The following is a 19,811-nucleotide window of genomic DNA, read 5'->3' as shown; positions in this document are numbered from 1 at the left end:
AATGCATATACTTTCTTTGTAGTGCATGTATAAAACAAATTTTGCCATTCACAAAGACATTGAAAGAAGATACGTATCTCTATATGTGCATGGAAAACCCTGTGTGAGGACTAGAAGTTAGTGATATGCACTTAAGATACTCATTACAAAATACCAGAAAAAGACAGACATCTCCTTTAGGCTGATCCTGAGCAGCTGACTTATGGTAACTCCTCAATGTGCTTTGTCATCCCATGGACCCCCCACAGTTGAGGGGTTTATTAAGATTATGGGAATTATTTAAATCAAATTTACAAACCTAAACAATCACAGTCCACAGTCACTCAGTACTGGTCTCTGGTGTATATTTTTTTTCTTTGAAGCGGTTCCAAGGGGAAAGTTCTGTATTCATCACTATGCAATTTATTTGGTAGCTCTAAGTTAATATCAATTGAAGATAAAAGACATACTTAGCCAATGAGAGTTTGTAAGGACAACAGAATAGTTTTCTGTGGCTTTAAATTCATGCATTCATACAGAGATCAAAATTGTTAATATGGCAGCAGAACTGGAAAAGGAAAAATATCTTTTTAGTAGTAAAATAACACATGAACTAAAGTTTAGGAACCCTTCTGAAAAATTTATTTCAGTGCATTTATATCAACCAGACGTTGAAGTGCCATCCTATTTTATTGGGTATATTCCTCTGTTTTGTCTGAAACTGTACCCTGAAAAGGCTGACAGTATTAAATTTGTGCAGTATATCTAGGTATGCATGTGGATATGCAGAGAAATGCATACACAAACTATTTTTATGTGTGTGTATACACACTCTATATGTATATTTTATATATATATATAGCATGTGTGTATGCACGCAGTTCATTTGCAGTAGGAACAAGCAAGGCTCTTAAATAATACAACAGCTAACAGCGGGCTCACATGGGGTAATTTAAGCTTGGTTTTGGGCATGACAGCACAGATCTTTGAAGCAGTCCTTGGTGGTATTCCTGAGAGAATGCTGCAGTTTTCTTCTTGAATCAGCTTGGTTTTTATAAGGGAGAGAAAATAGGGATAGATGCAAATGTATGTGGATCTGCACCTTGCCGTGCTCTATGTTAATTCAAAAGCTGCTGTTACTCCTTTCTGCAGTACTGTATATGGTACTGTCCTAGCTACTCCCACCTCGAGCAGTACATATTTCGAACCTCAAAGAGCAGAAAGCTAGCAATAAAAATTGATGAGATGTAGAGGTGCCATAATATTGGACATGGGAGAAGAGCCTACGGTGCATTTTCACAAGCCTGCTGAAGGGATGCCCAGATCAGGTGTGTGTAGCTATCTGAGAAGGTCACAGATGCTCAGATGTGTCTCACAATTGAGCTGTACGGTGTCCATCGCGTCCCTGTGTCACTGTGTTGTCAGCCCAGCACACGCGAGCCACCAGGCTGTCAGGAGTCTTCTCTGGGCTGCGGACAGAATCGGGCAACCGTTTGTGACCAAGTCTGCCCAAGCAGGCAATGGTTTCCGAGACTGTAGTTCCCACGCCGGCGCTGGGAACTATTCACAGTATGTTAGCGAGTTACTAGCGGTCACAGGGAGATGCTGGTTTCTTAAGACAATGGGATTAAGAAAGGATCTCTCCCCTTGTAATTTTATTAGTAGAAAAACTTGGGATGAAACCTTACTCTAACTGAAGTCACTAACAAAAGCTTAGGAATTTCACTGTATCCATATCCCACCATATTCAAAGATACAGATTGCCGTATCAGATCCAATTCATCTAGCCTGATGCTCTGTCATAGACTGTCATAACGTAGTGGCTGCTTCTGAAAAAGATACTGAGCAGTCCCAGGTTGATTAGTATATTTTCCAGTGTAAAATTTTCTTTTTTTTTTTTTTTTGCTTCATTAGACCTGGGTTCATATCATGAAGAACAAAGGTATATAACCATTAATTCCTAGATAGCTTTATTTTTATTATGCAGCTAAATATCTGGTTGTTGTATTCTGCTAAGCACTTGCTCTCACATAATACATAAATTTTAAAGAACCCAAACACTCAATAATATGTCACTTTAAATTTCGTAGTACCTCAAAGGTTTCAGGTTTATGAATTTTAAACTTTTTTACCTTTAAGATATTTTTTAAAGTAGAATTTTATTGATGCAATGGATAAAGTAGAAATGCTTTCTTTTGGTATTGGTATTGCAGTGTGTATATATCATTTAAGCAGTGAAGTTTTTATATGTCTAGCTCGTAAACTAAATGGTCTGCAGATCTTCATAGAGAGTACTTATGTATGTATCATTTTAAGCGTGTCCATCACTTGCTTATAAACCCTGTTAATCTCTGCCATAGCTGATTTCAAAAACTGTGACCAGCACTGGGAAACATGCCCCATTGCAGGGGGCAAAAAATGAATTTCTAGAAATAGCGTTAGAATATTTTCATTTTTCTGTTTCAGTCTCTGTACACCCTCATCCATATTTACTTTTTAGACTGTCCTTGCACTTTTAACAAAGATTTTCAGTGAGTAGCCCACAGCAATCCCCAGGAATTTTTCCTGGGTTAATTAAAAACCCAGCAATGTGGATGAAGAGTTTAAATTAATGTCTCATTTACATTGCCTAAAATATATTTGCTGATGGAGAATTTTGCCAGCCATTTTTCTGGATGTTCACCGAGCTCTGCATAGTCACGCTGAAGCCACTCATGGATTTTTCTCGTTTGTCCTAAATACCATTGTTTCTTCTGTAATATTTGACACCTAAGTATTCTCTTCGTCACTCTGCTCATCACCAAACATCCCAAAGTGGTCGACATACAGGCTCTTATGGTTAACTACTTATTAACCTTCTAGAGTTTTGAAACTGTCAATTTTTTGTACTTTTCATTTTTCCGCACTAGATGGATGTTTGACTGGATCATGTTCTTCCCTCATCTGTACTTCTTGAGTACTTTTTAATATTTTTTTTGTGAAGACCTTTGTATAGACTTAACCTAACCCCCTTTCACAGATTACCTTGTTATTATCCTTTATCCAGTATCTTATTGATATGAGATGAAAAAAATACGAGAAAAAAAATTATGTATGTCTATATAAGGGTAGGAACTTGTGACTTTCATTAAGAAAAATCATGTTGCTTAATCTTTATTTGATCCTGACCTGCTTAAATGAACACTATTATTGGTCCCTGTTAGGTCACATGACGCTTTCTTTTATTTACTTCTTTGCCTAATACTTCCATTGGTTCTGGTAAGGCTGGTTGCTCCACAGGTGATTTTTTTTTTTTCCTTCCTCCCCAATGTTCAGTTGAATGGGTACAACCATTTGCAATGGATTTGAAAGGCATATTTTATATTTGTCTTAGTTGAGGACCCAATTTGTGTATTAATTTTGGAGATATCCTGTACAGTTCAGGTGGTCTACTTTGAGGTTTCTGAATGATTTAATTGTGAAAAGTCCTGTTGAAAGCACTGATTTTTTTTCATCTTTACAGCTAACCACGACGTACAAAGAACTCAGCTAGCTCCGTGATACTAAATGTGCTCCTCTTCTCTTCTGTTACTCTCAGGCAGTGCAATGGATTTACCAGTTCTCTTCCAGGCTTCCCGCTCCCTGGATTTCTACGTTCGAAGGATGACCAGTTGGTTTCAATGTATACCTAAACTTTTCCCTTTATCTACACAGGACATTTTTTCTTGCCTTTCTGCTGTTTAGAAGTATGTGCGGTTTGGTAGCGGCTGGGTGAGAGACTCTTGCACAAGTAGAGAATTGCAGCAAGCAGAGTGGCAGACTGGCATACTGGTTTTGTTTCAGGTCCCCATTTCTTGCCCTTAAGATCCAAGAGATTGCTGCTTTAGCATATGTATGCACACAAATATAGCATACTAAAGGAAAGGGAGAAACAGTATGATTTGATTTCAGGCAGCATTCCTTCTTTCCCCCCTCCTCAGGCTTTATACCTCTAAATAAATTTAACTCAGTAAACTCATGGAGAGCCCTTCTTCTTTTTTTTTTTTTTTTTTTTTTATCTTTATGCCTCTGGAGGACTTAATTCATCTTCTAAGGTATATTCTGAGTGCTGACTGCTGCCCTTTGTGCAACTCCGACCTGTCCTGTGCTGTAACTTCTCATCATTCATGTTTCTGAGCCAAAAATACTGACCCCAAAGTACAGTTCAATATCACAGATAAGGTCTAAATGAAATTATTGTGTTCTCAAGCTGATGTCTTTTTTAATCTCTTGTGGCAAGTTTATTCCTTGAGATGTCACTTAAGATCATACTTAGTAGTTTTCACTAAGTATTCAGTTGCAAATGTGCAGTGTATGCAATTGTATATTGTAGTATCCATCGTAAGTCCACTTCCTTTGAGTGAAATGCAACTATTAAAATACAGGTGAATTTACTAATTATACTTGTTTGATCCAAATATCGCTCTGTTTATCCATAATAATTTAATTAAATAATTTAATAATTTAAAAGTTGCTAACTTGGATTTGCACTTATGTAGTTGAGATCAGTATCTCTAAAAATTATTATTTCATTGTTATAGACTCTTTCAAGAACAGAGAAATAGGTATGGCCAGGACGTTCTTGAAAATCTCATTCATTCTGGGGTTTTTTGTCACAAATGTGGTGCATTATTAATACATTGGGTATTGAAATGAACATATATCCTCATGCTTTTTTGCTCTCACTAACTTTTCTATTAGCTATGATCATGAAGGGCGTCTGACCAATGTAACACGTCCCACTGGAGTGGTAACTAGCCTTCATCGAGAAATGGAAAAGTCTATTACCATCGACATTGAGAATTCTAATCGGGATGACGATGTCACGGTCATCACAAATCTCTCCTCTGTGGAGGCTTCCTATACAGTTGTTCAAGGTACCAAAGCACACTTCTCAGCACATCTAACCACACACACAACTTGAGAAAGCAATTAGCAAAAGATTCGTGTCATTAGTACACTCATGAGCAGGGGAAAACCACATAATGTTTGCAAGAAAAACTCCCATAAAGCTCATTGCTAAAATGACAGGTCTTCAGGACAGGTAAGAGACATTTCGCAATCATGCTTTTTGTCAAATATGTACGGTCATTGTCTGCTGGTGTAAGATGGTCCTGCTGCTAGCTCTTGGGTCAGGTTCACTTTACCCACCCCCATATTTCTCTGTACTTCACTGCAAAATTGGTGCTGACTTCAGTGCCGCAGAGATGCGGTCTGTCTGCTGAGCGTTGGCTTCCTGGGGAGGGATCCTTCTGGAGAGAGAGGCTCAGGTAACCTCCTGCTATTAGAAATGAAATCTTCCAAATTTATACACTACCATTAAATAAAATGTAGAACAGTCAGGGCAGTGGATGATCTTGTGCCACAGCTAGTGCTCCCGAGAACAGTGTTACAGCCCAAGTATGGCAGGAGAGACCAGCAACAAAGTGGTTAAATGTTTGTGTAGAGCTTTCCAGCACCACCCAGGCATTCTATCTGATGAAACGAAAATGGTCAATTATCAAAGGTAGACTGAAAGGAATTTAGTGAGTGATGGGAGTTTTTTAATTAAGATATAATGCCACTGGAATAAGAATATCATCGTCAAACAATAGTCTCCTCCTGACATAAATGTCAACATTTATAGACTATTATACCGTGCCATGTCTGGTTACAAAGTCTTCATTTCTCTTATACCAGATGATTAATTATGTGGATGCTGTCCTTCTGTCAGACAAATGCTGATTCTTTGGTGACGGTTGCGCACTGTAGTTCTCCATCCTGGCTGAGCATGGCCTTGGCTGTGTCACACAGCTGGCGAACTGCTCGGCCATAAACCTACAGGATTATTTTTATAGCTCTTCTCCGGCAGCCAGCAGAGCGGGTGTGCACATCAGGCCAGTGCGTGCTGGCGGGGTGGCAGGAGGGCAGGCGAGCAAAGGGCTGTGGCTGCCAGCTTGCACTGCTGCAGCCTCACACCTTGGGGATTTCAAGCCAAACTGTAACGCTGTACAAAGCCTCTGCTTGGAGACAGCTTTTAAACAGAGGGAAGGAAAAAGAAGAGGTGCTTGCTTCTTCCCACTTAAAAAAATTCCAGCAGTCTTTTTTTTCTTTTTGTCCTGGAGTTTAATGGTTTGTTGTTTATCCAGCAGTTTTCAGGAGTTTTTGTTCATATTAGAAAAAAATTACGTGGCTGAACACATATCACTGTGCATTTTGATTCACAATTAAGACTTAAGGGAAAACATAATGAAATAAACACAGAATCTCTCTGCAGGCTCACTGTTACAGTACCGTTCTTTACATGAATCAGTAACATCTGTAATTCCCACCATAGTACCACGTAAATGGTAATTGCAGGCTGACTTCATTTAACATCAACAGGAGTGCAATAAAAACCCAATCAAATTAAGCTATATGTTTTCTTTATGACTGGAGTAGCTAAATTATTTTCTTTTCATTATTGCTGTAGATCAAGTGAGGAACAGCTACCAGCTCTGTAATAATGGTACTTTGAGAGTGATGTATGCCAATGGCATGAGCATTAGCTTTCACAGCGAACCTCATGTCCTGGCTGGGACTGTGACTCCCACCATAGGACGATGTAATATTTCTCTACCAATGGAAAATGGTTTAAACTCAATTGAATGGCGTCTGAGGAAGGAACAAATTAAAGGCAAAGTGACTGTGTTTGGAAGAAAGCTCAGGGTAAGTAGAATCTGTCATTGCAATAATGATCTTTTCTTCTGTGGGTAGAAAATTATTTTTACATTTTGAAGGACACGTCTTTCCTATTTTTACTTGTTAAAAATGTACAACTCCGGGATTGTCTTTGGTATGACAATCTTTTCTTTATTTGAGAGGTCAGTTAACTGCATGGGATCATCTGCTGCAATCAGTTATAGAAGCTTCATTACTAAAAGTATTCCAAAAGGGGTTGGTAAAAATACCCAGAATATTGCTGTAAGTCACTCTGCTTCTGAAGGTGGGGGATAAAAAAAAAAAATCTGACCACTCAACATTTGTAAAGATGCTATGGCACACTTGCCACAGTTAGTCCTGGGGAGCAAATGCGATTACAGCCTGAGCGGTTAAGTTCTGCTTCTGTACAATCCCCCTACAGATTCATCGAGACAGGCATATTGTGTTTATTCCCTTTCCCAAATGGCACGATTGGAAAATAATTGCCATAATTACAAAGTCATAAGCATAGGATAAGAAAAACACTCAGGTCATGTAATCCATCCCCTGCCAAATTAAAGATCCGCTGCAGCCAGATTAATCCCATTCTGTGTTTAGCTGGCCTGTTTTTCACCCCTTAAGTATCTAAACTTTGACTGGCTGCTTCAGCATATACAGTTTTGGAAGGGCTTTAAGATTCTGGACAGAAAACAAATGTAGCGCTGATCAAGTCCTGATTCTTCTAGTAATTCTTTCGACATCATTTGACGTGAGATACAGTTCTATGTGTTCAAGATGATATATTAAATGCAATATATGTAAACAACTATGTGGTGATTTACAAAAAAATACTAAGAACCAGATGTTAAATGTTGGTATTTTCCTATTGCTTAACATCTAATTCACAGTGTTGAATTAACAAGTCTTTACTTACTCTCACAAATGCTCAGAATGCACCTGTTGGGGAGAGGAGGAAGGTTAGACAAAAAATGGAATGAGATTAGCAGCTAATCCTTAATGACTAAATTTCATGGCTGTGTGATTGATTTTTGATGTGTTGACCTGCAGAAGTTGATTGTAAGTAGAAAATAGATCAGCTCTGCATTTTGACTAGGTGTTCAAAATAAAAATAAATAGGACCCTGAAATGAAATTGCTGTAATCCTAACTCTCAATACTAAAAATTTAATAGAAGTACTTGTGGTAATTAGCTAAAGTTAAACACGTCTTAGAGCTGAAACCTTGCCTGAGATGGGTTTTCTTGCATCATGTTTATGCAAATCAAAACACTGCTTTATCTAGCAACACCTCAACATTTAATTGTCTGGTGTTAGTTCCTGTAACAATAATCACATATCCATTTAGCTCTTTTAAATGAAAATCACTATGAGATTATAACAGGTTGAGTGGACTGAAAATGAAATTTGAAAATGAGGAAGAACGCATAGAATTTATTTGCATCTCATTTATTCTAATTCATCTTTATAAATTCTTTAGTGAATGCAATAGAGCAAGTGTGTTGGAACATTGGGGGAGCAGGTGGCAGGCAGGGTCGGCAGTGGCATCTGGGACAGCTGTGGCACGTAGTGGTACAGACGGGGGAACACTGCTGCACAACTAACACAGTGCCGGGACCACCAGCCAGAGACTGCGGAGCCTTCTCCTGAATCCAGGGTTACTGAAAGGGATTGTTATTCTCCAGGATTCACCTCTTAATGAGTACTTACAGGAGACCATGCCCCTTTTCTTCAGTACTGAAAGGGGGCTTGTAAGAAAGATGGGGACAGACCAAGTAGGGCCTGTAGCGATAGGACAAGGGCTATTGGTTTTAAACTAAAAGAGGGTAGATTTGGACTAGATATAAGGAAGAAATTTTTTACACTGAAGGTGGTGAAACCCTGGCCCAGGTTGCCCAGAGAGGGGGTAGATGCCTCATCCCTGGAAGCATTCAAGGTCAGGTTGGACAGGGCTCTGAGCAACCTGATCTAGTTGAAGATGTCCCTGTTCATGGCAGGGGGGTGTTGGACTAGATGGCCTTTAAAGGTCCCTCCCAACCCAAACCATTCTGCGATTCTATGATTCTTCAGGCAGTGAGTGCTGCTGCCTGTGCCCCCAGCCCTGCTCATCCATGCTGTGGGCAGATGGCAGCTGTATGTGTGGGCCTCTGCAAACTTGCCAGGGCAGACTTCATTAAGCCAAGAAAGGAAGACCTGCACTTCACCTTTATGTTTCCCACTCACTGTCCACTACTATTTTATGCACCACACATTCAGTGTCTTGCAGTAGTTTCAGATAAAGTCTTGATAAGAAACCCTTCTGAAGAGTTTTTGTTACAGTGCAGCCCCACATAAGTAATTTTTGCTGCAGGTCCCTTTACCCAAGGCACAAAACGCTTGTCCCTGCTGCCACGTGTCCAGCAGCAGCCATGGGAAAACCAAATATTCATGTAGGTAGTGGAACAAAGAGAAGGAATTTGTTAGGTAGTCTTCAATCATGATACTTGTGACAGCGTTATTAGTTTTCCCAGGAAGAGTGGGAGTTAGTCGTTCTGTTTGGGTTGCTATATAATTACTATGACACTACAATTACACTCTCTGGTTTTACTTATTTTTACAAATGAAAATTGAGTTACTGAATTATCCAAGCAGGTGCTTCTTTATTCTCCAAGTGATGTGTGCAGATTACACGTGCAGTTACGGCAATGGAGGGAAGAAACTCCAGAAATACCAACTACTTTATGACAATTCAGAAATTAAAAAAAAAAAAAAAAAAAAAAAAAAAACAAAAAAAACCAACACAAAACGAACGAAACACCAAAAGCTAAAATTCAGTTTGTAATCTTTCTGAAAGACTTTTGAGAAGTGAATGGTCTCTTCTGCTTCCCCAGGAGCTCTGTGAAGGAAAGGTTTTTGATATGTGTCTGTCATCAGGCTTGATCCTATACTTACAAAACTAGAGTAACCAGTTGAGAAAGTACTGAAGTTGAGTTTGGCTTCCCTGGCTTTGTTTCCACCACAATGGGAGAACAGAATATGATCTGTTTTGCCAAGGCGGTTTAAAAAAAACCCCAACCCTATCTTTTCTTTGAATCACAGGAGAAGCTGTTGCTGGGATAACCTTAGGGAAAACCTACAGAAGAGAGGTTTTTCTAATAATTGCCCACTGAGGAAATTGGAACTGTTAAAGAGCTACGTTTTATTAATGGAAAAAATTAGGATAATGAGTGATAATTTGAAATAATTATTTCTTTACAAACACAAAATTGTATTAATTTTAAATTTGGTTTCTGTATAACTGAATTCCTACGGAGTTGGTTGGGATGGGAATTGGGTTTACCCCTGCCAGTGAAAATATCTCAGAATAACTTTTATGTCCTCGAGAAAGGCTCAGGGTTAATTTACATATTGTTTGATGTGCAGTTTAATTTTGGATAAGAGAAAATGTTGCTTAATCAAAGCTACTGTAAAATATAAACTGAAGAGCAAATTCCCAGAAACTGATGAATACTTTTTAAGTAGTCATTGCTCTCAAATTATATCTAATTTAAAGACTTCTACTTTATTAATGATGCATCTACAATTAAATTACTTGAGAGGCTTCGTCAGATTGCAGCATTAGCCTGAATTCTGTGGCTTAGCCTCCAGTGAATATATTTATGTATCTCTCATTATAGCACTCTCACTAGAAGCCTCTCCATTTGGCATTCTTATGCTCCTTTGTTTCTGTTTTGCTCTTTTATTAAAAAGATAAAAATAAAAAATCTGGGATTGAAACACTTTATGCTGTACTTTGATTTGAAAATTGTAACTGAAAAAAATGGGGAAGAAAAGAAAAATATCTAACACTTCTTTTTCTCAAAACTAGAAGTCCATCTTCCCAGCCTGTATGATCAGGTTTTTTAATCAGAAGAAATTAAACCCATCCCAAGTGATCAGCTTGCTGAGGGATCTATTGAGTGTTTGGAAAGTAAATGAAGAAAACATCAAATGAAATGAATTCATAAACAGGGTATTGCAGCTACAGAACCTAAGTGGCTAAACCTCAATAGAGACACAAAATCATAATTTCTTCTATTGTTCCTGAAGTCACTGGAAGGAAAAAGGCCAAGAACCATTGATGGCAAAAGTAGAAGAATTACTTCCATGCAAAATGATTCATTTCTCTGCTAATAGCTAAGACCTGGCTGTGCTGTATGTCTGTCTGTTCTGACAATAAAGGAAGCCTTTCTCCATAGGATTACAGCTCCCATGTGGCAGGGATACGGGAAATACCCTAGTAAAACACTCAAAGTTACATATTTGAAAATACTGAGAAGTAGAAAGCAAAAGCCAGTTAACAGGAAGGCATCCTACACTTTTCAAAAATGTGGGGAAATCAAGTTTTCCGTTGTGCATGCCATTTTCACGCTGAAAATCCCTAAAGGTGTAGCGCTCACTGCTAACTAAGTACGGCCTTCTTTCATTCAATAGGTGCACGGGAGGAATTTACTGTCCATTGATTACGACCGGAACATACGCACGGAAAAAATCTATGACGATCACCGGAAATTTACACTGAGGATAATTTACGATCAGTTGGGGCGGCCTTTCCTTTGGCTGCCCAGCAGTGGCTTGGCTGCTGTCAACGTGTCGTACTTCTTCAACGGGCGCCTGGCCGGGCTGCAACGTGGTGCCATGAGCGAAAGGACAGACATCGACAAGCAAGGCAGGATCGTATCGCGCATGTTTGCAGATGGGAAAGTTTGGAGCTACACCTACCTAGAAAAAGTAAGTGATGTTGTTTTACCTTCTGACATTGGCTACAAAGAGACAAAGTACTACTCAGCTTCATTTTAAGCTCTCTACATGACATACAGAGAAATTATCCAAAGTTTGGTGTATTCCAGCTGTTAAGATCCCTTTGTTCCTGGTCTCAAAATTCCTTATTTTTCAATGTCAACTGAATTTGACTAATTTTTAATGGGAAATACTTTTTCATGGTTTGTGTCTTTTGATATTTTCCTGAAAGCGATTAGGCTGCCATATAATGGCATAAACACAATGAACTGTGCTTAATTAAGACCAAAAATACATGACTAAGCCTGACAAAAGGTTCAAGTAGAAACAGATAATTCATCTCTAATCATTATTTATTAAATGAAAACGTGGTAATGCAGTTTTACTTAGCCTAATTAAGACACCTCAATCATGAAAGTGTCTTAAATACTTAGAAACTGCGTATTATTTTCCCTTTTCCTTCTTTGAATTTGTTGTTTTAAGCAAACCAGAGCTGATGTTCTCTGCTTAGTTTCTCATGTGTTTCACAGTAATAGTTGTGAAGTACAACTGCTAGCTGAAAGATAAATCATATCTAACTCCTCTGCATCCCTAGGAAAAAAAATAGAAGTCCTCTGAAAGGGAGTGTAGCTAATAGGTTGCTAACCTACACTTTCTCTGGAGTGTCAGCATATTGATTTCCAAGTAGCAGATCCTCTCATCTGGCAATCTGACAATATTCCTGAGCAGCTGTGTTCCCCTAACTAATGTAGCTAGGTCTCTTTTTATTCATTTAACATTAGTTCCTCTTCAGTAAAATTTTCTTTTCTTTAATACCCTCTCAGAGGTCACGTGCTGAAAGACAGTAACTGTGTATTAATTCTTTCCCTGTAGTCAATGGTGCTGCTGCTTCAGAGTCAACGACAGTACATTTTCGAGTATGATTCTTCAGACCGACTTCATGCTGTTACAATGCCCAGCGTCGCTCGGCACAGCATGTCTACTCACACCTCCATTGGCTACATTAGAAATATTTATAATCCTCCTGAGAGCAATGCGTCGGTGATTTTTGATTACAGTGATGATGGGAGGATTTTGAAAACATCATTTTTAGGTACTGGCCGACAAGTCTTCTACAAGTATGGAAAGCTATCCAAACTATCTGAAATTGTTTATGACAGCACTGCAGTGACTTTTGGATATGATGAAACTACAGGTGTCCTAAAAATGGTGAATTTGCAAAGCGGAGGATTTTCTTGTACGATCCGCTATCGTAAAATTGGTCCTCTCGTTGACAAACAAATCTACAGGTTCTCTGAAGAAGGTATGGTCAATGCAAGGTTCGACTATACGTATCATGATAATAGCTTTCGAATCGCGAGCATCAAACCTATAATAAGTGAGACGCCTCTTCCAGTTGATCTTTACCGTTATGATGAGATTTCTGGCAAAGTAGAGCACTTTGGCAAATTTGGAGTTATTTATTATGACATAAATCAAATTATTACTACAGCAGTTATGACACTGAGTAAGCACTTTGACACCCATGGGCGCATTAAAGAGGTTCAGTATGAAATGTTCAGATCGCTGATGTACTGGATGACTGTACAATATGACAGCATGGGAAGGGTAACCAAAAGAGAACTGAAACTCGGTCCCTATGCCAACACAACCAAGTACACCTATGATTACGACGGAGACGGGCAACTGCAAAGCGTAGCGGTAAATGACAGGCCAACCTGGCGTTACAGTTACGATCTGAACGGAAACCTTCATCTCCTGAATCCTGGAAACAGTGTCCGATTGATGCCTCTGCGCTACGACCTGAGGGACAGGATTACGCGCTTAGGTGACGTACCGTACAAGATCGATGATGATGGATTCCTGTGTCAGCGAGGCTCAGATGTGTTTGAGTACAACTCCAAAGGACTCTTAACAAGAGCTTACAACAAAGCCAACGGGTGGAGTGTTCAGTACCGTTACGATGGACTTGGCCGAAGGGCTTCCTGTAAGACTAACCTGGGGCATCATCTCCAGTACTTTTATGCTGATCTTCACAATCCAACAAGGGTAACTCATGTCTACAACCATTCCAATTCAGAAATCGCCTCTTTGTACTATGATCTGCAAGGCCACCTCTTTGCCATGGAGAGTAGCAGCGGGGAAGAGTATTACGTCGCCTCTGATAACACCGGCACTCCATTGGCCGTGTTCAGCATCAACGGCCTCATGATCAAACAGCTTCAGTACACAGCGTATGGGGAGATCTATTATGACTCTAACCCTGATTTCCAGCTGGTTATCGGGTTCCATGGAGGGCTGTATGATCCTTTAACCAAGCTCGTCCATTTTACCCAAAGGGACTATGATGTCCTGGCTGGACGCTGGACATCTCCTGATTACACCATGTGGAAAAACATTGGTAAAGAACCCGCTCCTTTCAATCTGTACATGTTCAAGAGTAACAACCCTCTCAGCAATGAACTGGATCTAAAGAATTATGTAACAGGTGAGACCTCATTACATTTCTTATAAAAAAACACTACACTTTGGAAGTTGATTTGGAAAAGAAATCAGACTTCTCCTTACTAGCCATTTGCTGAGTCCTCCCAACACGGTTGGGCCATTTTCCTTTTTGTGCTATGAAAAGGGCTGGCTCGTCCTGATTCTTTGGTATGGCTCTTCCCCGAATGAAGGGCATTAAATGAGAAGCCACAATGAATTATGGAGGATGGAGAAGGGGGGAAATTTTGTCTAAATATTTAATTTCAGCACAGCCATAGTACTCTTCCTATTGAACTAGTACTGCACAAAGATGTGTTCATTCTGATTTTATATAAAGAAAAATGAAGTCACCTACAAGAATCCCTGACAGGTTGGTTGCAGAATCGGGAACTGGAACTGCTCAGCTTCTCTTCCCCTTCAGGGCTACTTTCAAAATTAACTGCTGACTGAGCCAATGGGCACATTATGAATTAGCACCAAGAATGGATTTAATTAAACCTCTTTTTCCCATTTAACTTCTAATTTGCAAACAGTCTTTAGTCTTTAAAACAAATATCTTGATGTTTTTTAAAATTATTTCCTCCTGAAAGACTAAGAAATTTTATGGAATGTGTAGAGCCGAGAAAGAGAAACAATAAAGTAGTTTTGATCACATATGTTACAATTGGGGAAAACTTGTAACCTCCTCTTAATTAGTAATAATTTTTCACTTAGTGAGATCACACAGTACTTGAACTAGCTGCTGGCAATTTCTAAAAAGGTAATTAATACGTCCTCAGGAAAAGCTTTTTTCAGAATTGAATATGCAGTATACAATTAGAGCAGTGATATCATTTTTAAAAAGGAGCCATCTTAATTTTAGCAGTAATTTTAATTTCAAGAAAAGTGTACCTTTCCTTCAGAGAAAATCATAGCAAGTTTCATTAGTACGTTGGGGTTTAATCGTATGTGTAACACACCGTAGGTTCTACTGTAGCTACTTTGCAATTTGGAGACAGTGTGAAAATATTGGTAACAAAAATTACCGTGCGATCAAATTCTATTGTCCTAAATTCAACAAAATTCCCATTTTCATCCACTACTGTTTGATTTAGATTTTTGGTGTCATTGTATGATATTTTGCTGTGTTCTGAAATGGCATTCATTTAACTTATCCATCCACTGGTTGAAATCTAGGAAGCTAAATTGCATTTCGGTATAACACACACCCTGTAGTCTGTGAAGATACTTCACTGGTGAGGAAAATCCCTGTTGCTGTATGGACTAAACAGACTATCCTGCACAAAAAGTGATTATGGTAGCACCTTGATTCTCACAGATTATTAAAAAACAAACGGAAAACAACAAAAAAATACTTCCCCACCCCAGACCATCCTTACTGTAAACCGGACGCTGCTTTATTCACAGGTTTTGCTGAAAAGGGGTTCCTGTAGCAAGTGCAGTGCTGCAAAGCACGTTAGCTAAGCAAAATAGTAACTACTTTGTATATAGCTCCTCCTCTTTTTTTGCGGAATTAGGGCAGCTGAAGTTAATTGTTTGGGACGTACCATTATACCATAAAGTAAGTTGAAGCCTTAAAAAGCAGCAGTAACCCTGTGCTGTCCAAAGGTAGAGGATAATATGGTAGGCATTGCGTGATGGGAGCTACATACAAATATCTTTAAAAAAGCAGAGTATTTTACTACTTATTGTAGCGTCAGAATGGCTAAGAAAAGACGACTTATGCTGTCAAATGTCCACAATCAAGAAGTATTACACTTTTTATGATGTAACGGTATCTCTGCTAGAAATCTGGGGGAAACGAGCTTTGGGCCATCAGGCGGGTGCCGTGCTGTGGTGGAGCATGTCCCGGTGGTGCGAGAGCGCCTTGCCACAGTCCGGTCTCCTGTCAGCCACGGAGCTCGGCTCACACGGAGGAGCAGCAATAGCAGCACCAGGAGCCATTGAAGGCCAGAGAGGAGGGAAGGCCACTGTGAAAGACGAGAGATTTTTAAACAAAAATGGTCATGAACGTAGGTCCAAATCAAGTGAGAAGTGCCCGTGCTCCCACGCTGCTTCTTATCTCCATGACAGCCAGAATAGAGAAGCAGAAAACTTCTGTAAAATGGGGTGATGGGCTTTTTTTTTTTTTGGTTAAAAACATCACTTTGATAACTAAAATACATCATTAGTTCTTAATACCTGCTGAGTGAGAATTACTGTTATTAATTTAGTTACTTGGCTTTTTCAACCACATAAGAAGACAGAGTTTTAGTGGTCGAATCCAGAGCTGGAACTTCTGGAGGCTCACCCCAGGGCTGAGCTGGAACTTTCCCATGCAGCTCCTACCTTTCCGTACGGGGCCTGGAGGGATGGGGAGGGTATTCATGGTGCCTAAATTTAGACATCTGAATTACAAGTTTAGCTTCTCGCTGCATTTAATGGAGCCTCCTGAGACCTGATGACAGCTATAGAAGTAGGACATAGAAGAGAAGCCATGTATTTTCCTGAAGGAACTTTGCAGAAGTTTTTAGGAGTACTAACCTCATAAAACATCATTTTACAATACAGGTTGTATTGTTACAGTTTATAGGTTAAAGTAGCCACATCAGAAGGTGTCAGAGATGGAACAAGTATTGCATACAGTAAAATGTCTGGATAATCCATGTGCTGTAGTGGAAAAAGAATGGAAGAGATGGTATATCCCTGATGAATTTAGAGTATATCTTAAACAATATCTTCTGTGCCTGTTCATGGTGAATTACTACAATTCTGTTAAGTGCCACACTGTAATATAAATCATAAGTTCCACTGCTACTTGAAATTAAGGAGGTCAAGGATGGATTTGCTAAATTTTTTGATTTCTTGTATTTATTATACACATTTATTTCTCACTTGCCTGCTTACTTTTGATTTTCAGATGTCAAAAGCTGGTTGGTGATGTTTGGATTTCAGCTCAGCAACATTATACCTGGTTTCCCTCGAGCAAAAATGTACTTTGTGTCACCACCGTACGAGCTGTCTGAGAGTCAAGCATGTGAAAATGGCCAGGTAGGCAGAAATATGAAGTTACTTTTCCTGATAAATTTGCCTTACTCTACAAAGAGAACTGCTGGCACTTCTGCAATTACAGCAGAAGGCCAAGTGTTTATTTCAGTGTAAAATGAAGTGAGTATAGCTAAATTTTATACTAATGAACATATGCCTTCTTGCCAGCCTTCGTTGTTATCATAATTACAGTGTCATTAGTTTGTCTTTTATTGAGTTCTTCCTTGATTAACAAGTTGTAACTTGATTAACTTGATTAGCAATGACAAAGGGAGACTTTGTCAGGGTAATTCATCATCTGTTGTACCTTTGGTAAAACCATCCTAATAACGTACGTGTTGCAATAAACTTAGGTTGGTACGTGCTGTGCTGCTAAGAAATGGTTCTACTTCTCACCCTGTAATAGGATTTCTCATCATTTTCTGTCTTGTCTTGGTTAGAAGCTTTGGTTTGCTACTCCAGTTAACTTCAGTTACAGTGTCCATACTTACTTGTCAGGTTAAGGGTGGAAAATGGTTTATGCTTTCAACATTTATAATAAATTCCAACCCATTTAATAAACTTAAAAGGAGTACTAGGTCAAAATTAGTCTTTGCTGGGCTTACTTCACATTTGTGGTAATAAAACAGAAATGATCGTATAAGCCTAAATGTACCGCTTTCACAGGCTTCTGAGTCATTAGAGAGTCTAAATCCCCTCTTCAGAAATTGCTTTGGAATTTTGGAGCCCAAATTTCTCCTATTTTCAAAAAGGCTTGCATTCATAAGCATTTTGGTCATATATACTGGTTGAAATCTCTGGGCAAAAATGTCCAGAAGTTAAGTGACATCTTTTAATAGATTTATTCTGTTTATTTTCCACTCAGATTAAAATTGTGCCGGAGTTGGGTCTTTAAACTTCTTCTTGTAATGGGCATTATATAATTTGCCAAAATTAAGTCCATGTGTGCTACAAAGGGTGATTGATGACAAATATTTTATTTGGTATTACCAATAGCAAAATAATTTGCCAAATGAGTATTTACCTGATTCTGAACGGGATATGTATAGGCAGTGGGTAACTGAGGGTGGTCTTCCCATAGCATAGAATTTTTCATTGCATGGTTTCCTTTAAAAAAGTAAAGCAAAGAATAGTTTCAGTCTCTGAAACGAGTATTTTCAGATCTATGCCTTCTTTGGTGTCTTTTTGTTTTGTTTTGCTTTCTGCAGCTGATTACAGGAGTTCAGCAGACGACAGAAAGACACAACCAAGCTTTCATGGCTCTTGAGGGGCAGGTCATATCTAAAAGATTACACGCCAATATTAGAGAAAAAGCGGGTCACTGGTTCGCAACAACCACTCCTATCATTGGGAAAGGAATCATGTTTGCTGTGAAGGAAGGCCGCGTAACCACCGGCATTTCCAGCATAGCCACAGACGATAGCAGAAAGATTGCCTCCGTCCTCAACAGCGCCCACTACCTGGAAAAAATGCACTACAGCATCGAGGGGAAGGACACCCATTACTTCGTCAAGATAGGCTCGGCCGACAGCGACCTCGTCACCCTCGCGATGACCAGCGGGAGGAAGGTCCTGGAGAGCGGCGTCAACGTCACCGTCTCCCAGCCCACTCTCCTCGTCAACGGGAGGACTCGAAGGTTTACCAACATCGAGTTTCAGTATTCCACCCTGCTGATCAACATCCGCTACGGGCTGAGCCCCGACACGCTGGACGAGGAGAAGGCCAGAGTGTTAGACCAGGCTCGGCAGCGAGCCCTGGGCTCGGCCTGGGCTAAGGAGCAGCAGAAGGCACGGGATGGCCGAGAGGGCAGCCGCGTATGGACAGACGGAGAGAAGCAGCAGCTTCTGAACACGGGAAGGGTTCAAGGTTACGAGGGATATTATGTCCTGCCCGTGGAGCAGTACCCAGAGCTAGCAGACAGTAGCAGCAACATCCAGTTTTTAAGACAGAATGAAATGGGAAAGAGGTAACAAATTAACCTGCTGTCATCCTTTGCTGGATGAATCAGTAGTCATAACTGTTATCTCCTCTCCTAAGGAGATGAAGACCTAAATGGGGGCACTAGGCTGAGCTACTTTGGGATAGTAAGTGGCAAAAAAAGCTCATATTTTTTGAGTTAAATGCTACTGTTCAAGTGATTAAAAACCACATCCTGAAGTGGACTAAAGCCAGACTGAAAACTCTAACCATACAAATTAAGAAGTACCCCTGAAATATTACCCACTTGTTCTGGGTCTAAAGAAAAAACAAAAAGAAGGCCTCGTATTGTATTACCTCACTCCATTCACACGTGAGCAAACTAAGAAATCCAAGTGGGCCACTTTCACTAACCAGCTGATGAAACACAGATGATTCAGACTGCTTGTTTGATAAATATCCAAGAGGTTTTCATTTAAAGCAAAATACAGGTGCATTTAAAACATGACTTTGGGGTGATTTGTGTGTAGCAACTGGAGGACAATGAGAATGCAAGTGAGAGCGCACTGGAAATAGTAAAGAAAAATATATTTAAAAGTAACAAAACCACACTTGCACTCTGACCCTCCACTTGTCTGGCCTGAAGCTTAACTTATTCAAAGAGGGCAGAGTGTAGAATTACATTCAAAATGGTGGCTATAAATCACTACAAATAAATTTCATACTCTGTTTGTCTTTGAAGATTTCCATTGTGGACAGTATAACACAGTTACAGGGTGTAGTCTGTTTAGATTCAGTAGTTTGTTGGTATCAGTTCCAGTAGAGCTGTGGGCATTGTGTTACACTATTGCAAATGGGCACCACGTCAGATCACCCTGTACATACATCAGCCAGAAGGCACAATCACTGTTTCAGATTTAAAAATTATTAGTGTGTTTGTTTGGTCAAGAAA

The 19,811-nt window shown here is 39.5% G+C and overlaps 1 protein-coding gene across 3 annotated transcripts in view; it reads left to right on the top strand.

Annotated features, from left to right (window-relative positions):
- The window catches only part of TENM2 (teneurin transmembrane protein 2), a 520,319-nt gene extending 501,407 nt beyond the window's left edge, over positions 1–18,912 (top strand). For all 3 annotated transcript variants that reach the window (XM_074155640.1, XM_074155639.1, XM_074155638.1), the window contains 6 exons: positions 4,699–4,874; positions 6,449–6,684; positions 11,126–11,422; positions 12,305–13,919; positions 16,815–16,945; positions 18,151–18,912. In XM_074155640.1, the coding sequence (XP_074011741.1) occupies positions 4,699–4,874; positions 6,449–6,684; positions 11,126–11,422; positions 12,305–13,919; positions 16,815–16,945; positions 18,151–18,912 (3,217 nt within the window). The remainder of the gene's footprint in view (positions 1–4,698; positions 4,875–6,448; positions 6,685–11,125; positions 11,423–12,304; positions 13,920–16,814; positions 16,946–18,150) is intronic.
- Positions 18,913–19,811: the final 899 nt, after the last annotated feature.

Source organism: Numenius arquata, chromosome 11, assembly GCF_964106895.1.
Source record: "Numenius arquata chromosome 11, bNumArq3.hap1.1, whole genome shotgun sequence".
Classification (NCBI taxonomy): Eukaryota; Metazoa; Chordata; class Aves; order Charadriiformes; family Scolopacidae; genus Numenius; species Numenius arquata.
This window is presented reverse-complemented; position numbering and strand designations above follow the sequence as displayed.